This window comes from Oncorhynchus kisutch, linkage group LG24, assembly GCF_002021735.2.
Source record: "Oncorhynchus kisutch isolate 150728-3 linkage group LG24, Okis_V2, whole genome shotgun sequence".
Taxonomy (NCBI): domain Eukaryota; kingdom Metazoa; phylum Chordata; class Actinopteri; order Salmoniformes; family Salmonidae; genus Oncorhynchus; species Oncorhynchus kisutch.
The window spans coordinates 27,812,319-27,834,993 of record NC_034197.2 but is presented as its reverse complement, the minus strand read 5'-3'; the positions used below and the strand labels follow the sequence as shown (position 1 = coordinate 27,834,993).

The 22,675-nt window shown below is 43.1% G+C and overlaps 1 protein-coding gene across 1 annotated transcript in view; it reads left to right on the top strand.

Moving 5' to 3' along the window:
• The window catches only part of LOC109869045 (plexin-D1), a 118,190-nt gene that overhangs the window by 11,547 nt on the left and 83,968 nt on the right, over nt 1-22,675 (top strand). The window contains exons 5-11 of the mRNA XM_031803458.1: nt 7,675-7,804; nt 10,235-10,412; nt 10,515-10,623; nt 17,813-17,912; nt 19,779-19,877; nt 22,133-22,225; nt 22,390-22,483. Coding sequence (XP_031659318.1) covers nt 7,675-7,804; nt 10,235-10,412; nt 10,515-10,623; nt 17,813-17,912; nt 19,779-19,877; nt 22,133-22,225; nt 22,390-22,483 — 803 coding nt within the window. The remainder of the gene's footprint in view (nt 1-7,674; nt 7,805-10,234; nt 10,413-10,514; nt 10,624-17,812; nt 17,913-19,778; nt 19,878-22,132; nt 22,226-22,389; nt 22,484-22,675) is intronic.

Here is a 22,675-nt window from a genome sequence, read left to right as displayed (position 1 = left end):
TGTGCTGGGCTGACATGGCCAGGGAGCACTGAGGGAGGGAGAGAGAGAGAGAGAGAGAGAAAGAGAGGACTGTTTCAGGACTGATGAGAGATTTGAGGACTGAGCAGAGAGACAGCAACACAGAGACAGACTAACCCCATCTGTCCATCTCTCATCTCCCTCTCGCCTCTCTTTATTTATCTTATATTTATCCCTTTCTCCCTGTCTGTTATTACTTTTTTATTTGGTAACTGTTAGTTAATGTTTTCTTCTACACTCTTATTCTCATGTCTCTCTTTAATCTGGTCATCCTTCTCTCTTTGTGTTCTCTTCTCCTCTCTTTGCTCTCTCTATCTATCTATCTCTCCCTCCCTCTCTTGCTCTCTCTCTCTCTCTCTCTCTCTCCCCCCTCTCCCTCTCTCTCTCTCTCTCTCTCTCTGCCTCTCTCACTCTACCTCTACAAAGGCGTGTTGATTGTGATGATGGTGGTGGGAGGGAGAGCGCACACTGGCTCCTTTGAGAAGAAAATGTCAAGTGTGTATTTATGCGCATATCAGTGTGACGTGTGTGTGTGAGTCCGGGGCACTGATGTCATCAGCGTGTGTATGGTGGTGTGTTTGGGAGGTCACCCTGGGCTGCTACTGGTGGTAGGGCTCGAGCAAAGGGGGCTGTTATCAGCGCATCAGGGGTTGGTGTCTGTGGGTGGATGGGTCCTCTCTGTCACCTCTCTGACACTCACACTCAAACATAATGGGTGCTGAAGGATTATCTCATCATTGGAGAATCTGCCCGTCTCTCTGTGTGTGTGTGTGTGTGTGTGTGTGTGTGTGTGTGTGTGTGTGTGTGTGTGTGTGTGTGTGTGTGTGTGTGTGTGTGTGTGTGTGTGCGTGCGTGCGTGCGTGCGTGCGTGCGTGTGTGTGTGTGTCAGGACTGTCTCTATGCCTTTGTATCTCTCTGTATGTGTATGTGTTATAGAAGGCATATGTGTTATTCTGCCTGTCAGTGTGTGTGTTGTGTCTCCTGTGTGTCTCTGTGAGTGTTGTGTTTTGTCTCCTGTGTGTCTCTGTGAGTGTTGTGTTTTGTCTCCTGTGTGTCTCTGTGAGTGTTGTTTTGTGTCCTGTGTGTCTCTGTGAGCGTGTGTTTTGTCTCCTCTGTGTCTCTGTGAGTGTGTTTAAATGTACAGTACCAGTCAAAAGTTTGGACACACCTACGCATTCAAGGGTTTTTCTTTATTTTTACTATTTTCTACATTGTGGAATAATAGTGAAGACATCACAACCATGAAGCAACACATATGGAATCATGTAGTAACCAAAAAACTGTTAAACAAATCAAAATATATTTTATTTTTGACATTCTTCAAAGTAGCCACCATTTGCATTGCTGACAGATTTGCACACTTCATGAGGTAGTCACCTGGTATGCTTTTCCAACCGTCTTGAAGGAGATCCCACACATGCTGAGCACTTGTTGGCTGCTTTTCCTTTACTCTGTGGTCCCACTTGAAGAAACGTTAAAAGTTTTCCAGTTTGACTGAACTTCATGTCTTAAAGTAATGATTAACTGTTGTTTCTCTTAGCTTTTTTTGAGCTGTTCTTGCCATAATATGAACTTGGTCTTTTACCAAATAGGGCTATCTTCTGTATACCACCCCTACCCTACTGATTGGTTCAAATGTATTAAGAAGGAAAGAAATTCAATAAATTAACTTTTAACAAGGCACTCCTGTTAATTAAAATGCATTCCAGGTGACTACCTCATGAAGCTGGTTGAGAGAATGCCAAGAGTGTGCAAGGGGTGGCTACTTTGAAGAATCTCAAATATAAAATATATTTTGATTTTTTTAACACTTTTTTGCTTACTACATGATTCCATTTGTGTTATTTCATAGATTTGATGTCTTCACTATTATTCTACAATGTAGAAAATTGTAAAAATAAAGAAAAAAGCTTGAATGAGTAGGTGTTCTAAAACTTTGACTGGTACTGTATGTGTGCATGTGTGTCTTAGTGTCTGTATCTGTGTATTTGACAGTATATTTCTTGTATTTTTAGGGTGTGTTGTCTGTGAGTGTGTTCAAAGCTGTCTGTCTGTGATTGTGTCTGTATCTCTCTGTCTCTGTGTATGTCTTTATCTGTCTGTCTGTGTATGGGTCTCTCTGTATATCTGTCTGTGTGTGGGTCTCTCTGTATATCTGTCTGTGTGTGGGGCTCTCTGTATATCTGTCTGTGTGTGGGTCTCTCTGTTTACAGTATCTGTCTGTCTGTGGGTCTCTGTATACAGTGGGGCAAAAAAGTATTTAGTCAGCCACCAATTGTGCAAGTTCTCCCACTTAAAAAGATTAGAGAGGCCTGTAATTTTCATCATAGGTACACTTCAACTCTGACAGACAAAATGAGAAAAAATATCCAGATAATCACATTGTAGGATTTGTAATTTATTTATTTGCAAATTATGGTGGAAAATAAGTATTTGGTCACCTACAAACAAGCAAGATTTCTGTCTCTCACAGACCTTCTTTAAGAGGCTCCTCTGTTCTCCACTCGTTACCTGTATTAATGGCACCTGTTTGAACTTGTTATCAGTATAAAAGACACCTGTCCACAACCTCAAACAGTCACACTCCAAACTCCACTATGGCCAAGACCAAAGAGCTGTCAAAGGACACCAGAAACAAAATTGTAGACCTGCACCAGGCTGGGAAGACTGAAACTGCAATAGGTAAGCAGCTTGGTTTGAAGAAATCAACTGTGGGAGCAATTATTAGGAAATGGAAGACATACAAGACCACTGATAATCTCCCTCGATCTGGGGCTCCACGCAAGATCTCACCCCGTGGGGTCAAAATTATCACAAGAACGGTGAGCAAAAATCCCAGAACCAGACGGGGGGACCTAGTGAATGACCTGCAGAGAGCTGGGACCAAAGTAACAAAGCCTACCATCAGTAACACACTATGCCGCCAGGGACTCAAATCCTGCAGTGCCAGACGTGTCCCCCTGCTTAAGCCAGTACATGTCCAGGCCCGTCTGAAGTTTGCTAGAGAGCATTTGGATGATCCAGAAGAAGATTGGGAGAATGTCATATGGTCAGATGAAACCAAAATATAACTTTTTGGTAAAAACTCAACTCATCGTGTTTGGAGGACAAAGAATGCTGAGTTGCATCCAAAGAACACCATACCTACTGTGAAGCATGGGGTGGAAACATCATGCTTTGGGGCTGTTTTTCTGCAAAGGGACCAGGACGACTGATCCGTATAAAGGAAAGAATGAATGAGGCCATGTATCGTGAGATTTTGAGTGAAAACCTCCTTCCATCAGCAAGGGCATTGAAGATGAAACGTGGCTTGGTCTTTCAGCATGACAATGATCCCAAACACACCGCCCGGCTTCGTAAGAAGCATTTCAAGGTCATGGAGTGGCCTAGCCAGTCTCCAGATCTCAACCCCATAGAAAATCTTTGGAGGGAGTTGAAGTCCGTGTTGCCCAGCAACAGCCCCAAAACATCGCTGCTCTAGAGGAGATCTGCATGGAGGAATGGGCCAAAATACCAGCAACAGTGTGTGAAAACCTTGTGAAGACTTACAGAAAACATTTGACCTCTGTCATTGCCAACAAAGGGTATATAACAAAGTATTGAGATAAACTTTTGTTATTGACCAAATACTTATTTTCCACCATAATTTGCAAATAAATTCATAAAAAATCCTACAATGTGATTTTCTGGATTTTTTTTCTCATTTTGTCTGTCATAGTTGAAGTTTACCTATGATGAACATTACAGGCCTCTCATCTTTTTAAGTGGGAGAACTTGCACAATTGGTGGCTGACTAAATACTTTTTTGCCCCACTGTATATGTCTGTGTGTGGGTCTCTCTGTATATCTGTCTGTGTGTGGGTCTCTCTGTATCTGTCTGTGTATGGGTCTCTCTGTATATCTGTCTGTGTGTGGGTCTCTCTGTATATCTGTCTATGTTTGGGTCTCTCTGTATATCTGTCTATGTTTGGGTCTCTGTATATCTGTTTGTGTATGGGTCTCTCTGTATATCTGTCTGTGGGTGGGTCTCTCTGTATATCTGTCTGTGTGTGGGTCTCTCTGTATATCTGTCTATGTTTGGGTCTCTCTGTATATCTGTCTATGTTTGGGTCTCTGTATATCTGTCTGTGTGTGGGTCTCTCTGTATATCTGTCTTTGTATGGGTCTCTCTGTATATCTGTCTGTGGGTGGGTCTCTCTGTATATCTGTCTGTGTGTGGGTCTCTCTGTATATCTGTCTGTGTGTGGATCTCTCTGTATGTCTGTCTCAGTATGGGTCTCTCTGTATATCTGTCTGTGTGTGGATCTCTCTGTATATGTGTCTCAGTATGGGTCTCTCTGTATATCTGTCTGTGTGTGGGTGTGAGAGAGATCTATTTTTTAAGATGCTTAATATTCTTCTCACCAACACGCATCTTCCTTATCACCTCCCAGACATATCTAGTGAGGAATGAGCTTCTCCTCTCAACTCATATTTTAGCAGGTTTTGTTAACTCTGTTTTTCTTAAGGAGCTGTGTGTTACCTTTTAAAACCTGCATGCTTTTGACAGGTGATGAGTAATACTGCTGCTAGTGTGTGTGTGTGTGTGTGTGTGTGTGTGTGTGTGTGTGTGTGTGTGTGTGTGTGTGTGTGTGTGTGTGTGTGTGTGTGTGTGTGTGTGTGTGTGTGTGTGTGTGTGTGTGTGTGTGTGTGTTTGAGAGAGGGAGGAAGGGAGGGAGGTGTTTATGTATCAGTATATGAGTGTGTTAGAGTTGACAGATAAGTTGTGAATGGATTTTAGAATCAATTTCAAACAGTAATATATACCACACTTTTCCTGAGCAGCCCCGGGCATGAAGGTTTCCTCTTCAGGAAGGGAAGTAAGAAAAGTCCATTCTGATGCCTCACTGGTTTAGACAGAGGGAAACAACTCACTGGTCACTTAGTTACTGTCTGACTTTCCTGGTCAGCATCATAGCTTGTCAGTGTACATACTGTACATGTGTGTAAAATAGGTGTGCGTGAGCAAGCCAGCGGATGTGTGTATACATTTAAATGTACTTCTTTGTGTTTGTGGGTATGTAAGGGGTTTTATGTGGGATTGCAGATACATTATATTCTATTCCTAGAAGAGCTGCTGACCTCATGGCTCATCCTGGTCCCTCAGCGACAGTAGGGGACTGAAATCTGGACATTCACTCACGCATGCAGTGAAACACACACACACACGCAAACATACACACAAACAGGCACATTTACAGTGCCTTGCGAAAGTATTCAGCCCCCTTGAACTTTGCGAACTTTTGCCACATTTCAGGCTTCAAACATAAAGATATAAAACTGTATTTTTTTGTGAAGAATCAACAACAAGTGGGACACAATCATGAAGTGGAACAACATTTATTGGATATTTCAAACTTTTTTAACAAATCAAAAACGGAAAAATTGGGCGTGCAAAATTATTCAGCCCCCTTAAGTTAATACTTTGTAACGCCACCTTTTGCTGCGATTACAGCTGTAAGTCGCTTGGGGTATGTCTCTATCAGTTTTGCACATCGAGAGACTGAAATTTTTTCCCATTCCTCCTTGCAAAACAGCTCGAGCTCAGTGAGGTTGGATGGAGAGCATTTGTGAACAGCAGTTTTCAGTTCTTTCCACAGATTCTCGATTGGATTCAGGTCTGGACTTTGACTTGGCCATTCTAACACCTGGATATGTTTATTTTTGAACCATTCCATTGTAGATTTTGCTTTATGTTTTGGATCATTGTCTTGTTGGAAGACAAATCTCCGTCCCAGTCTCAGGTCTTTTGCAGACTCCATCAGGTTTTCTTCCAGAATGGTCCTGTATTTGGCTCCATCCATCTTCCCATCCATTTTAACCATCTTCCTTGTCCCTGCTGAAGAAAAGCAGGCCCAAACCATGATGCTGTCACCACCATGTTTGACAGTGGGGATGATGTGTTCAGGGTGATGAGCTGTGTTGCTTTTACTCCAAACATAACGTTTTGCATTGTTGCCAAAATGTCCAATTTTGGTTTCATCTGACCAGAGCACCTTCTTCCACATGTTTGGTGTGTCTCCCAGGTGGCTTGTGGCAAACTTTAAACAACACTTTTTATGGATATCTTTAAGAAATGGTATTCTTCTTGCCACTCTTCCATAAAGGCCAGATTTGTGCAATATACGACTGATTGTTGTCCTATGGACAGAGTCTCCCACCTCAGCTGTAGATCTCTGCAGTTCATCCAGAGTGATCATGGGCCTCTTGGCAGCATCTCTGATCAGTCTTCTCCTTGTATGAGCAGACAGGTTAGAGGGACGGCCAGGTCTTGGTAGATTTGCAGTGGTCTGATACTCCTTCCATTTCAATATTATCGCTTGCACAGTGCTCCTTGGGATGTTTAAAGCTTGGGAAATCTTTTTGTATCCAAATCCGGCTTTAAACTTCTTCACAACAGTATCTCGGACCTGCCTGGTGTGTTCCTTGTTCTTCATGATGCTCTCTGCACTTTTAACAAACCTCTGAGACTATCACAGTGCAGGTGCATTTATACGGAGACTTGATTACACACAGGTGGATTGTATTTATCATCATTAGTCATTTAGGTCAACATTGGATCATTCAGAGATCCTCACTGAACTTCTGGAGAGAGTTTGCTGCACTGAAAGTAAAGGGGCTGAATCATTTTGCACGCCCAATTTTTCAGTTTTTGATTTGTTAAAAAAGTTTGAAATATCCAATAAATGTCGTTCCACTTCATGATTGTGTCCCACTTGTTGTTGATTCTTCACAAAAAAATACAGTTTTATATCTTTATGTTTGAAGCCTGAAATGTGGCAAAAGGTCGCAAAGTTCAAGGGGGCTGAATACTTTCGCAAGGCACTGTACATGCATCCACACGTCTGCACACTCACTCGTTTGCGCATACCTATTTTAGAACATACTTGTTAAAGTGTCAAAGGAAAGTATGGGTGCTAAAGTCATTACATGGTGATTATCACGTCAAACTGCTGTTTTATTGTCTGTGGTTGCTCTAGTCCACTTTATCTATACTTTAAGGTTGTTGTGTTCTTGCTCTGCTCTATTCTGCACTGCAGGAGTACTAGCTGTGCTCGTTATTAGTCAAACAGTAGTCATAATATGAGCCTACCTTGCCTGATCGCTCCCACTTTCTCACAGTCTGTCTCTCATACGCACAGATAGACACAGAAGTACACACACACATATGAATAAATAAAGACTTGGCCTGGTAGCTTCTTAATTAGATCAACTGGCCCCTGATCTGGGTGCTGGGGGGGCAGGTTGTCATGGGAGCATGAGTATGTGTGTTGTGTGTGCTGAACTGACTGATAGTCCTGAACTGTCATGTGACACAATGAGATGATGAGAATCTGATTCTCTGTGTGCAACAGACCAGAACACTGACTGGAGAGCAGATGAAGTGGGAAAACTGAGTAAACAACGTTTGCAATGTGGAGCTTTATTGTTATTAGGTCCACAGAGGAGCTCATTTGAGAAGTACTGCTAGACTGTAGTCTGGCTATGAATGGCTTTCACTATACGATATCTCACTGTCTTTCTTCCCATAGGGAGATTATAAACATAAATGATCAGGGAAGTTGGCTTCAATTCATACTTCTTTACCAATTTGCTCACTATATGCCCTGTGTGCAGGTGTTCCATCCAGAGGGAGTGTTCCGGGTGGCTGATGGTGCGCTCCTGGATCGGAATGGGTGAGGGTCCCCAGCAGTGCCCCTCCATGACCCTCACCCCCCAAGAGATCAGCCTCTCCGCTGACATCAAGGTACCAGACATGACATAATAACTGGTTTTCCTATGTCCTACATCAGTACGTTTATCAGTTCAAACAGAAACTTTAGCAAATATTGTGAAGTTTCAAGTCAAATCACGTGCGCCAAATACAACAGGACCTTACAGTGAAATGTTTACTTAAAGGCTCTAACCAATAGTGCGAAAAAAGGTGTGTGTGTGTGTGTGTGTGTGGGTAAGTAAAGAAATAAAACAACAGTAAAAAGACATTTGAAAATTACAGTAGCAAGGCTATATACAGACACCGGTTTGTCAGGCTTATTGAGGTAGTATGTAGGTATGGTTAAAACTTCTTATGGCTGTGCGGCAGTATTGAGTAGCTTGGATGAGTAAGGTGCCCAGAGTAAACTGCCTACAACTCAGGTCCAGAAGCTAAGATATGCATATTATTAGTAGATTTGGATAGAAAACACTCTGAAGTTTCTAAAACTGTTTGAATGATGTCTGTGAGTATAACAGAACTCGAATATGGCAGGCAAAAACCCGAGAAAGAATCCAACCAGGAAGTGGGAAATCCGAGGTTTGTAGTTTTTCAACTCTTTGCCTATCCAAGATACAGTGTAAATTTGGTCCGATTGCACTTTCTAAGGCTTCCACTAGATGTCAACAGTCTTTAGAATGTTGTTTGATGCTTCTACTGTGATGGAGGGGGGAATGAGAGCTGATTGAGTAACAGGTCTGGCAGAGTGCCATGAGCTCATTCAGGTAGCTGCGTTCCATTGCATTTCTAAAGACAAAGGAATTCTCCGGTTGAAACATTATTGAAGATTTATGTTAAAAATATCCTAAAGATTGATTCTATACATCGTTTGACATGTTTCTACGAACTGTAATGGAATTTTTTTACTTTTCGTCTGACCTGCGCGTTGTGAATTTGGATTTGTGAACTCAAGGCGCGAACAAAAAGGAGGTATTTGGACATAAATTATGGACTTTATGGATTCCTGTGAGTGCATTCTGATGAAGATCATCAAAGGTAAGTGAATATTTATAACGCTATTTCTGACTTTTACTGACTCCACAAAATGGCGGATATCTGTATGGCTTGTTTTTGTGTCTGAGCGCCATACTCAGATTATTGCATGGTGTGCTTTTTCGGTAAAGCTTTTTTGAAATCTGACACTGCGGTTGCATTAAGGAGAAGTTTATCTAAAGTTCCCCGCATAACACTTGTATTTTCATTAACATTTATGATGAGTATTTCTGTAAATTGATGTGGATCTCTGCAAAATCACAGGATGTTTTGGAAGCAAAACATTACTGAACGTAATGCGCCAATGTAAACTGAGATTTTTGGATATAAATATGAACTTTATCGAACAAAACATACATGTATTGTGTAACTTGAAGTCCTATGAGTGTCATCTGATGAAGATCATCAAAGGTTAGTGATTAATTTGACCTCTATTTCTGCTTTTTGTGACTCCTCTCTTTGGCTGGAAAAATGGCTGTGTTTTTCTGTGACTAGATACTGACCTAACATAATCGTTTTGTGTGCTTTCGTCGTAAAGCCTTTTTGAAATCTGACACTGTGGTGGAATTAACAACAAGTTTATCTTTAAAATGGTGTAAAATACTTGTATGTTTGAGGAATTTTAATTATGAGATTTCTGTTGTTTTGAATTTGGCGCTCTGCACTTTCACTGGCTGTTGTCATATCGATCCCGTTAGATGAATCTAACGGATCTCTCTAGAAGTTTTAAAGTAACTATGCATATATGATTAACGGAGAGTAGCAGTAATGTAAAATCATTATTATTATAGTATTGAGTTGTGAAGTTATCATCCTTCTCAGTTGTACGTACACTAGGTACATTATCAGGCTCACACACAGCACTGTGTTGGGTATGTAAGTCAGGTAGGCTGTGATAGGTCCAGCAGCTGTCCAATTCACAGTCATCACTCAGGGCCACAAGAGCTAGGCCCCTGCCGTCTCCCCAAACAGGAAACAGCAGGCAGGAAAGAGGAAGTAAGGGCCACAGCCAGGAAGAGATCAATTCCAAAGACAATAGTGTGCAGTTCAGTGTAGCATGTTACCATAACGTCAGTGGCCTCTCCAACTACTGTATCTATAGCTATGTCATCTTCCTCTCCATCTCTATCCCCTTCTCCCCCTCTTCCCCCTATTCTACCTCTTCTCCCCCTCTTCCACCTCTTGTCCCCCTCTTCCCCCTCTGTTTTTCTCGCACATATTGAAATAGATCAGTGAGATTTACGGGCAATGCAGTCCTGCTATATGACACTGTGTTGTTCCTCAGTGTTATGTCTCTCATGTCTCTTCTCACGTAACAGTATATTTGGATGCAAGTTTATTGTGCCATCTGTCATTTGGAGACAATGTTTTCTCTCTCTCGTCCCCTCTCTCCTTCCCTTCATCCCCCTCACCCTTCCTTCTCTCCAACAGGATGTGGGGATTCTGATAAACGGTAGTGTCCCTGACCTGGTTGGTTCCCGGGTAGAATGTGACTACGGATTGGGCGTTGCCACCGTTGCCACTGTGCACCTGGACTATGGCCCCGCCCAGATTCAGACCTGCCCCCTCCTGCCCCGGGAGAGGTATCCCCACATCCCCTCTGGCAGAGGTAAGGGTTACATGTACTGGTAGAACACTAGTTGGATTTCATCCAGTGACATCACCCCTGATCGTGAGATATGCCGAATATGTCTCCATGTTGTTGTGACAGATCACCTGATGGTTCCTGTGGCGATTAAGGTGAATGGCACGTCTGTGGTTTCCGGGACCTTCCTCATCTATGATTGCGAGAGGACAGGAGCGATACACCCCAAGATTGCGTGAGTGTTTCAAATCTATGAGTCACCCTGGGTTTCTTTTAGATTTGTTCCACCATCTCACTGTGTTATCCACTAACACTTACCAAACCTTCCTAAGTTAAACCCAGTTACAATGAACACACGCACATACAAGGTCCAAAGCCCTGTCACTTGCATGAAGAAAAGAAGGAAATACAGGGTGCCTTGTGAGAATTCATTGGCGAGTGGGTAACCCGCCTCTACCATCCATTATATTAGCCAACGTGCAATCACTGTGAAATAAACTGGATGAGCTCCGTTCAAGACTATCCTACCAAAGGGACAATAAAAACTGTAATATCTTATGCTTTACCGAGTTGTGGATGAATGGCGACACAGATAATATACAGTTGGCTAGGTTTTCCGTGCATCGGCAGGACAGAACAGCTACGTCAGGTAAGACGAGGAGTGGGGGTGTGTGTCTGTTTGTCAATAACAGCTGGTGCACAATGTCTAATATTAAGATAGTCTCGAGCTATTGCCCGCCTGAGGTACTGTAGAGGTACCTCATGATATGCTGTAAACCACACTATCTACCAAGAGAGTTTTCATCTATATTTTTCGTAGCCATAAATTTACCCTCACAAACCGACGCTGGCAATAAGACTGCACTCAGTGAGCTCTATAAGGCCATAAGCAAACAAGAAAATGCTCATCCAGAAGCGGTGCTCCTAGTAGCCAGGGACTTTAATGCAGACAAACTTAAATCTGTTTTACCTAATTTCTACCAGCATATCACATATGCAACAAGAGGAAAAAAAACTCTAGACCACCTTTACTCCACACACAGAGACGCATACAAAGCTATCCCTTGCCCTCCATTTGGAAACTCTGACCATAATTATATCCTCCTGATTCCTGCTTACAAGCAAAAACTAAAGCAAGAAATACCAGTGACTCGCTCAATATGGAAGTGGTCAGATGGCACAGATGCTATGCTACAGGACTGTTTTGCTAGCACAGACTGGAATATGTTCCGGGATTCATCGAATGAGGCATTGAGGAGTATACCACCTCAGTCACCTGCTTCATCAATAAGTGCATGAATTACGTCGTCCCACAGGGACTGTACGTACATATCCCAACCATAAGCCGTGGATTACAGGTTAGAGCTGCCGTTTTCAAGGAGCGGGACACTAATCCGACACTTATAATAAATCCCGCTATGCCCTCAGACGAACCATCAAACAGGCAAAGTGTCAATACAAAAAGTATTGGATGTGGCAGGACTTGTAAACTATTACGTACTACAAAGGGAAACCCAGCGGCGAGCTGCCCAGTGACGTGAGCCTACCAGATGGGCTAAATACCTTCTATGCTCACTTCGAGGCAAGAAGCATGCATGAAAGCACCAGCTGTTCTGGACAACTGTGTGATCACGCTCGCTGTAGCCAAGACCTGTGAGCAAGACCTTTAAACAGGTCAAAAAGTCTCACTTTTCCCCTACCTACATATTCAAATTATTGTTGTAAGTAGGCATAGCTGGATCATAAGTGTGAGATTTGAGGCACTCAAACAGCCCCGTCCTTGAGCAGAGTTCTCTGCCAAGTCCATAGCCTCACTCAAATGTCGGCCAAATGTCATCTATAGTCTCAATGGCATTCTCATCGCACATAGAGCAACAATCAGAATGTGCGGCAGAGCTATAGAAACCAGTATCGGTGTCACTGTGGGGAGCTGTGCTGTTTATATTTGTGTTGTACTATATGTTGTTGGTTGGCTGTACAGTATCTCTCATGTTGTATGTTGCTTAGCAACATTTGTTTATTGGGATTAAATATAGTTTATTGAATTTAATAGTTTACCCTCTGTACTCAGTGAGGGTGATGTTGGTTAAATGTTATTCTATGTCTATTAGCATAGTTTAAATTCAGCCTGGTTGAGGCTTTATGTGGAATGTGAAATTAATATACTGTGGAAGCAAAAGTAAGGAAATTGTAAGTAGGAGCTTTGGTTGGTTCTGTTGATGTTTTTTCATGTGGAGGCTGTGGCCTGTATGGTCTGTCGTGACTGCTGACCACAGAGGCAAAATGAGGAGGAAACTGAGCTACACTTCCTAACCTCCTGCCAAATGTATGACCATATTAAAGACACATATTTCCCTCAGATTACACAGACCCTCAAAGAATTAACAAAATAAATCCAATTTTGAACAACTCCCATATCGATTGGGTGAAATACCACAGTCTGCCATCACAGCAGCAAGACCTGTTGCCACAAGAAAAGGGCAACCAGTGAAGAACAAACACCACTGTAAATACATCCCATATTTACATTTATTTATTTTCCCTTTTCTACTTTAACAATTTTCACATCGTTATAACACTGTACATGGAGTGCATTCCGAAAGCAGACCCTTTGACTTTTTCCACATTTTGTTACATTACAACCTTGTTTTAAAATTGATTAAATAAAAATAAAACTCCTCATCAATATACACACAATACCCCATAATGACAAAGCAAAAAGAGGTTTATTTACATTTTTGCAAATGTATTAAAAAAATAAAACAGAAATAACTTATAAGTATTCAGACCCTTTGCTATGAGACTTGAATTTGAGCTCAGGTGCATCCTGTTTCCATTGATCATCCTTGAGATGTTTCTACAACTTGGTTGCAGTCCACTTGTGGTAAATTAAATTGATTGGACATGATTTGGAAAGGCACACACCTGTCTATATAAGGTCCCACAGTTGACAGTGTATGTCAGAGCATAAACCAATCCATGAGGTGGAAGGAATCGTCCGTAGAGCTCCGAGACAGGATTGTGTCCTGGCACAGATCTGGGGAAGGGTACCAAAACATTTCTGCAGCATTGAACGTCCCCAAGAACACTCCCTCATTATTAAATGGAAGAAGTTTGGAACCACCAAGACACTTCCTAGAGCTGGCCTCCTGGCCAAACTGAGCAATCGGGGGAGAAGGGCGGCAAGGTACCCTAGTGGACTAGTAACCGGAAGGTTGCAAGTTCAAACCCCCGAGCTGACAAGGTACAAATCTGTCATTCTGCCCCTTAACAGGCAGTTAACCCACTGTTCCTAGGCCGTCATTGAAAATAAGAATTTGTTCTTAACTGACTTGCCTAGTTCAATAAAGGTAAAATAAAAATGTTTAAATAAAGGGCCTTGGTCAGGGAGGTGACCAAGAATCCGATAGTCACTCTGACAGAGCTCCAGAGAAGGACAACCATCTCTGCAGCACTCCACCAATCAGGCCTTTATGGTAGAGTGGCCAGATGGAAGCCACTCCTCAGTAAAAGGAACATGACAGTCTGCTTGGAGTTTGCCAAGAGGCACCTAAGGACTCTCAGACTATGAGAAACAAGATTCTCTGTTTTGATGAAACCAAGATTGAAGTCTTTGGCCTGAATGCCAAGCATCACGTCTGGAGGAAACCTGGCACCATCTCTACGGTGAAGCACAGTGGTGGCAGCGTCATGCTGTGGGGATGTTTTTCAGCGGCAGGGGCTGGGAGACTTGTCAGGATCAAGGGAAAAATGAACAGAGCAAAGTACAGAGAGATCCTTAATGAAAACCTACTCCAGAGCACTCAGGACTTCAGACTGAGGCGAAGGTTTTACCTTCCAACAGGACAATGATCCTAAGCACACAGCCAAGACAACGCAGGCTTCGGATCAAGTCTCTGAATGTCCTTGAGTGGCCCAGCCAGAGCCCGGACTTAAACCTAATTGAACATCTCTGGAGACACCTGAAAATAGCTGTGCAGCGACGCTCCCCATCCAACCCCAGAGATTGAAGGGATCTGCAGAGAAGAATGGGAGAAACTCTCCAAATACAGGTGTGCCAAGCTTGTAGCATCATACCCAAGAAGACTCAAGGCTGTGATCCCTGCCAAATGTGCTTCAATAAAGTACTGAGTAAGTGATTTGAATACATATGTAAATGGAATATTTCCGTTTTCTAAAAACCTGGTTTTGCTTTGTCGTTATGAGTTATTGCGTGTAGATTTTAGAATAAGGCTGTAACGTAACAAAATGTGGAAAAATGGCAAGGGGTCTGAATACTTTCCGAATGCACTATAGCCATAATATGACATTTTAAATGTATTTTTTCCTATGAAACTTTTGTGAATGTTTACTGTTATTTTTTTATTATTGATTTCACTTTTGTTTATTATCTATTTCACTTACTTTGGCAATGTAAACATATGTTTCCCATGCCAATAAAGACCTTTGAATTGAAATGAGAGAGAGAGGCTTCTCTGTTCTGTAGGACAGCCAGCTGGTTTCCTATTTGCGTATTTGACCATGTTTCGGGATCTGCCTTATCTCATGAGCAGATCTCTGGATCAGTGTGTTTGTGTGTGTGTGTGCATGTGTGCGCGTGTGTGTGTAAATGCTGATCAGATCTGTTAACTATTTGGATGTGTCCCTCTTGCACACTTATCATGTCGCTTTGGATGTGTGAAAGTAGACTTGAGTATAATATACAGTATGTGTTTACCTATAAATGACTGTGTATGTGTATGCATTCAGAGGCTAACTTAGGGTTTGTTCATTTGGCTCACTTGTCAAATTGGTTTAGTGGTGTGAAAATGGACTTGTGTGTGTGTGTGCGTGTGTGTGTATACATGTGTATATAAGTAGGTGAATATGTGTGTGTTCTTTTATGCCTCTGAGGTCCACAGTGGAGTCTGATAGTGTGAAGTATTGCTGAAGGTGATAATGCCCTAAGTGCCATTCTCACATGACGAGCACAGGGCTGCTAAATGAAGACTGCAGATCAGACTCTATCCACATTTAATCACTGCAAGCTGTGGGATCCTGAGTGGTGTAGCGGTCTAAGGCACTGAAATCGCAGTGCTAAAGGCGTCACTACAGACCCGAGTTCGATCCTGGGCTCTATCACAACCGGCCGTGACCGGGAGTCCCATAGGGTGGCGCACAGTTGACCCAGCATCGTCCGGGTTAGGGGAGGGTTTGGCTGGGGTAGGCCATCATTGTAAATAAGAATTAGTTCTTAACTGATTTGCCTAGTTAAATAAAGGTTAAATAAAATAAATAAAAGTTGCTCTCTCTCTTAATAACTCCAGAAAGACTGAGAGAGGCTCTCTGTGTCCACTAGAATTTCACTGTAACCGGATACGGGCTTATTTCAAACTGCGTTTGGACTGAAGCCTGGTTCTGTGGGTCTTGCATCTGTTTTGAAATGGTATTGTGTGTGTTTGTATTCAAAATGGTGTGTGTGTATGTGTGTGTTGAGAGTGCTCTTTCACAGCCGGGTCGATGTGGTTTCTAGGTGAGGCGCTAATGGACAACTAGACGGGGAGCATTCCTCTCAGACCAAACATCTCTCTCTCTCTCTTTCTCTCTTTCTCTTTCTCTCTTTACACACTCCCCACTTTCTTTCTTTTCACTCTCTCACACACTTTCCCCCTTTTTTTCACCCTTTGTCTCCCTCCTTCTCACTGTGTCTCTGTGTCTCTCAGTCCTCCCTCTGCCCCCTTCCCCATTTAATAACGTCTATTCTCGCGTTCTCCTTGACAGAGACATGATTGAGAGTGTGTGTTTAACCACAGTGCTCACTGAGAGGCCCTGAGAGTAAAAGCTCACCTGTGTGTTCAGTGTGTGTGGTATGTTCATTCCGTGTGTGAGGGTCAGGGGTGGGGGGTTCAGGATGGCTCTATAGGACAAGCAAGAAAGGACAAGAAGCTAGAAAGTGTGTTTGTGTGTGGGTGTGTTGTGTGTGTTTCTGTGTGTTTGTGAGTGAGACATTTAGTGAAAAATAAATAAATAAGAGTCCCTGGAGTGGGTTGTCTGCTTCTAATCACCCCCACCCCACCAGAAAACTCACAGGGCTTGGGCCGCATCCAGATTGTCATACCAGGATATTTGGTAATACCTGCTCTGAACACAAGAGGTGCTATATTCAAACCCCACTGAGCCTCTGTAATCTTAAGGTTATAAATGATAGCAAGTACATGTACAATTCCATAGAGAATGCTAACTAAATGCTAACAAGCACATTGCAAACACTTTATACAGTCTGACCTAAACTATTTGCAGGTCTGAAATCCCAGCTCATAAAGTTATACAAGTAACTCAAAAATGCTACTCACAGTTTTCTGCACACACAAAACAAATATTAGACAGCAAGGCTCTTGATCCAGGAGGGGATTCTCTGCTGCTACCAAGAGAAACTTGATTTTGGAAGAAGCTAACCACTTAGCTAGATAGCTAACTAACTACTAAATTAGCAAACCAAATGCACAACTGCAGAGCATTTAGCACATTTTAGACAGTTAACATAATACTTATAAGATATCTAGCTGGCAAACATTTAGTTTTGAATTCCATACTGTAACTAAATCCCCTGGCTTGTGCTGCACAACAGTGAGTGATTCACAAGGCTCCGGTCTCTCGTCGTTGTGCGCTTGTAAACAATGAAAAATGATGTGACAGGTGAAATTAAGAACGCAATCTTCTTTATCTCCTAACATATTGCACAAATTGGTTTAAGGTCTTTGCAAAAAAGTAGCTACAAATATTCAGATGTAGAAAAACTCAAAAGAAATAGTTTCAACGGTATTGACGGTATTAAAAAAACATCTCGTGGCTAATTCCAAATATCCCGGTATACAGTATATACGGCTTACCGCCCAAGTCTAACACAGACACACCACTCCACGTTCCTGCAAACCCCTCCATCTCTCCAATCTTAATCGGCAAGCTGCACCCCTTTTCCCATGGTTGTATGGTTGTATGGAGACAGACAGGGAATCACTGGAGGGGCTGTCACTCCAGGTGTTGGAACATCTGTCTTCCACCCGCAGGCAATAGAGACACACACAGTGGAGGTGTTCCAATTTGGGCTGCTACCTGGGAAGACACACACACAAACACGCACAAACACACATACACAGTACACACATACACACACGCGCAATCACGTACACATGCACGCACACACACACATAGAGCTTCCTCCGGGATTCCAGACTACGTAGGTCCTAATGAATAGTGGAGCTCTCTGTTTAGTATCTTCTCTCTGTGCCAGTGTAACCATGTTTGACCTTGCATGTTGCTTCGTCCACTGATTTGTCCACTGGGTTTGTTTGAGTGTTTACTACAGGCTCCAGGTCTCATCTGTGTGTGTTTGGCCCGTGTCAGATGGTCTAATTGTTATCTATGTGTGTTGTCCTGTGTTTCAGGTGTATCAGCTGTCTAAGCACCAGGTGGAGATGTTACTGGGACCAAAACAGCCACTCTTGCCTCTCCACTAAAGACGACTCCAAACCCAGCCTGCTAGAGGTGAGTTACCCCTCTGTGTTAAACAACTCCAATTAGACATACTGGCTAGATTAGAAGTAGCAATAATAAGCATGGATCAGTTCCTCACTAGTCCTGACCTTAAAGGGGCAATCCGCAGTTGGAACAATAACAAAACGGTTTAAGTAAAACAATGAACTGTGGGACTGAAGAAATGTAACCACTCTCAAATGCATAAACAAAGCTGTGGATACAAGTCTGACCATCCATGATGTCAACATTATAGTTTTAATCATGTGTTGATACAGTGTTTGTTTGCATATCGGGTTTGGCCGGGGAAGGCCGTCATTGGAAGTAAGAATTTGTTCTTAACTGACTTGCCTAGTCAAATAAAGGTTCAATGAAAATACTTTGTTTACAAACATTGAGGTTAAACAAGCTTATATTTTGGGTTCTGATGGGGTACAACAGTTGAACTAAGCTCATGAGGCATTTCTAAGTTATATTCTTCAAGAATCAATGGGTACATATCATTCATTTATAAGTCCAAAACTAGATGTAAACATTAGAGGGGAAGACTTCAACTAAACCCTAGATCAGTGGCAACCAATCACAAGCTCCTATGATGATCTCAGTCCATTCTCATTTGGCCTTGTAACAGCCCGGTAAGTCATGTGGTCATACCAGGTCAAAGCTATCTTACTGTTGTCAGCCATTTTTAAAACAGCCCATAAAACCTCGGGAGACATGGTTAACATACTCCCAACAAGATAATGGGCCATGTTAAAGCCTCTCTGACCTTTCCAAAACTCTCTCTCCCAGTTCTTCATCGTGGTGGCTTTTGATAGGCCCACTGGAGCCAGTGTGTTGAAGAATGGGTTCACTGTTTCACAGTTTTTCCTGTCTTATGTACAATGCTGTATAAGGTTGCCATGGTGTCCAGTTAAGTGTGTACTGTGCCCAAGTGTGCTTTTATCAGAAAATGAATGTTAGTAATGATGTTTTCAAAATGGTCAAAATCTGTCATTGAAGACTGAGCTCAATATTAAACCTCTTTTTTTCAGACCTCTAGAGAAAAACATCTGACAAGCTTTAATTGTGATGAGAAGCCCTATCCCTTTAAGTATTGTTATGTTACGGCAAGACAAGCTCGTTAAGTTCATTACAGCTATCACAGCCCCCCTAGACACTCCTCACCTCCTCAGAGCATACCTATGCCCTGACAGTATCACCGCTGTGGTACAGCCAGCCACCCCAGTCTTCTACTGCCTTTGGTGTTAGAGCCAAGAGTGTTAACACACAGCTAAGTCCCTCTGCCACTATTAGGAGCCCCACTCACAGGCAGCTGTTTCTGAAAGGAGAGGGTCTGATTGGGTCCAGAGAGACTGATGTACTCAACTGGAGGAGTGTGGTTAGGTGAGTCAGAGTGAGTTAGTCGGGCCATACCATGACAATAAATGTCCTGACTGAAAAATAAAAGTCATATCTTCATCAAAATAATATTCCTATCTTAATCGGAAAAAAAGTCCCATCTTAATCGGAAAAAAAGTCCCATCTTAATCGGAAAAAAAGTCCTATCTTAATCGAAGTAAAAGTCTTACCTTAATCGAAGTAAAAGTCCTATCTTAATCGAAGTAAAAGTCCGATATGAGGTTCTGTAAAGATGGTCAGAAATAAAGTCTGAGTTCAGGTCTTCTGCTTGGAGCCCCATCCTGCCATCACTCCGCTATCTTTGCCATCTGGTGTGTCACACTGCTCCTCCACTTTAGGATGTTGTTGTTTCCCTCTGAGCAGAGCAGAACTTCGCCCTCTTGTTTCCTCCTCCTCCTCTCAGCCACATAAACAGGACAGGTGTTTTACGTTGTTTTCTTTAACCCGTGAGTGTTTGTGTCACCTCCTGTCCTCCAGAATTCTGCTTCCTGTCCAAGCCTTGTGGCCAAGGATGTTCCACCATCACCCTCAGGGATAACCCAAGACTTTACCCTGTCACTAAGCAACGTGGAGCAGGTACAGTATACCCTTACCCTTGTTAGATATTATCCTAAATGTGGTACAGCCGAATAGGACTAAAGTAACTCTTGGTCTTAGAGGGAGATTGGTGGGAATCATAGTCATCAATCCCTAAATGGTTGCTCTTTGGGAGTGAGCTGAGACAGCTGCAGTGACTGTGTGGGAGAGGTTAGAACCAAAATGATACCTTGTAGCTGTCTGTTCCCACCAGGTTCTCACCTCGTAGCTGTCTGTTCCCACCAGGTTCTCACCTCATAGCTGTCTGTTCCCACCAGGTTCTCACCTCGTAGCTGTCTGTTTCCACCAGGTTCTCACCTCGTAGCTGTCTGTTCCCACCAGGTTCTCACCTCGTAGCTGTCTGTTCCCACCAGGTTCTCACCTCGTAGCTGACTGTTCCCACCAGGTTCTCACCTCATAGCTCTGTTCCCACCAGGTTCTCACCTCGTAGCTCTGTTCCCACCAGGTTCTCACCTCGTAGCTGTCTGTTCCCACCAGGTTCTCACCTCGTAGCTGACTGTTCCCACCAGGTTCTCACCACGTAGCTGTCTGTTCCCACCAGGTTCTCACCTCGTAGCTGTCTGTTCCCACCAGGTTCTCACCTCGTAGCTATCTGTTCCCACCAGGTTCTCACCTCGTAGCTGTCTGTTCCCACCAGGTTCTCACCTCGTAGCTGTCTGTTCCCACCAGGTTCTCACCTCGTAGCTGACTGTTCCCACCAGGTTCTCACCTCGTAGCTGACTGTTCCCACCAGGTTCTCACCTCATAGCTCTGTTCCCACCAGGTTCAATCAATCAATCCAATGTATTTATAAAGCCCTTTTTACATCAGCCTATGTCACAAAGTGCTGTACAGAAACCCAGTCTGAAACCCCAAATAGCAAGCAATGCAGATGTAGAAGCACGCTGGCTAGGAAAAACTCCCTAGAAAGACAGGAACCTAGGAAGAAACCTAGAGAGGAACCAGGCTCCGAGGGGTGCCTATTCCTTTTCTGGCTGTGCAGGGTGGAGATTATAACAGAACATGGCCAAGATGTTCAAACGTTCATAGATGACCAGCAGGGTCAAATAATAATAATCACAGTGGTTGTAGAGGGTACAACAGGTCAGCACCTCAGGAGTAAATGTCAGTTGGCTTTTCATAGCCGATCATTCAGTTAGAGACAGGTTCTGTGATGTCTTATCTCTCAGTATGTATACAGTCATTTACAGACATACGGAGACATTCAAAGAACATATAGCAATCTTTAGTACTATTCACCCTATCTTTCTACTTTTGTACATTTTGTACCTTCAGACACTGATTTCAGATCAGTCTGTATAACCCCAATCCTAGCCTCAACATATTGAATGTGAGCCAGAAGCTGATATTGTATCTGTGATGAGGGTCTGACTCTGTCTGTTAGCATGTGACATTCCATCCCTGACTAGTTGCCAGGTCTGGTCAGTCGTAACTATAACCCTGTGCCCTTTCACACACTCTCCCACTGGATTTATATTGTGATAGAGAGTCACACACACACACACGCACACACACACACACACACTTTACCATCCAGATGTTGATGAATATGATGAATATGAATTATACATGATTCTGAATTTCTGCCTGGCAGGGACAATTATCCTGTTCTATTTAGATGTTTTGCATTCTTCCCCTCCCACAGTTGTCAATGGTTACCAGAGTTGTTCAGGGGGACACAGTTCTCTCCCAGCCAGGTCCCTGTTATTACGTCTCAGTTGACACCCTATTCCCTACATAGTGTTCGTACATGTATAGAATGAACCCAGGAAGATCAACCCTGCTCTACTAATGGGTATCTAGCTCAACTAGATGGAACAGCCACTATGCTGATAATGGAACTAGAACAAGCACATCCTCTGAACAAAGAGACATCTCCAATCTCCAATACAAACATGACTAACTATGTGAAAACATGGAGTAACCTTGGTGCCAGGCTGTTGCTGCTGTAGCTTTCTTGCCAATGTTGTCTAGCCAATGTTGTCTTGCCAATGTCTGGCATGGATCCATCCAATTGCAAAGCAGTCGGCTGAAGCAGAAACAGACTGTCAATCAAGCTAGGATGGGGAAAATAAAGACCTAGCAACATTTCTAAAGGCAAAATATCTATACCAAAATGTGTTTCCACAAACCCCTGCTTTCCTGGGTGATGTCAGACTGCGGCAGCCTTCTGACTGGTTTATAAATGAAGGTTTTATTGTCATGAGGACTGTTCGGTTTGTTTTGTTCTGTAGCAGGAGGAGCTTGAGTGTGACTTTGGGAGTGAGCAGCGGTACGAGGCTCGATGGCTGAGCAGTGTCTCAGAGGTCAAGTGCAGTGGAGTGATGGTGAGTACAACCAATCACCTTCCTAGGAGCATGTGTCACTCAACACAATCTTGGTGAAGGTGCCAGTCAGAAATAAGATGTTTAGTGTATGGCCAATCAAAGCCATGCTTACTGGTTGTGTATGGTGAAATGGCCAATCAGCGAGCTTGTTTCTGTCCATGTAGCTGACCACAGTGGAGAGGAGTCAGGTGTTTCAGCTCAGCCTGCGGAGAAAGGGACACCTGGACAAATACATTGACAGCCCTAAACCCATGAATGGTAAGAATATACACGCACGCGCGCGCACGCACACACACACACACACACACACACACACACACACACACACACACACACACACACACACACACACACACACACACACACACACACACACACACACACACACACACACACACACACACACACACAAGCCTACTCCCAGATGCCAGTATATTCTCAATGTTAACA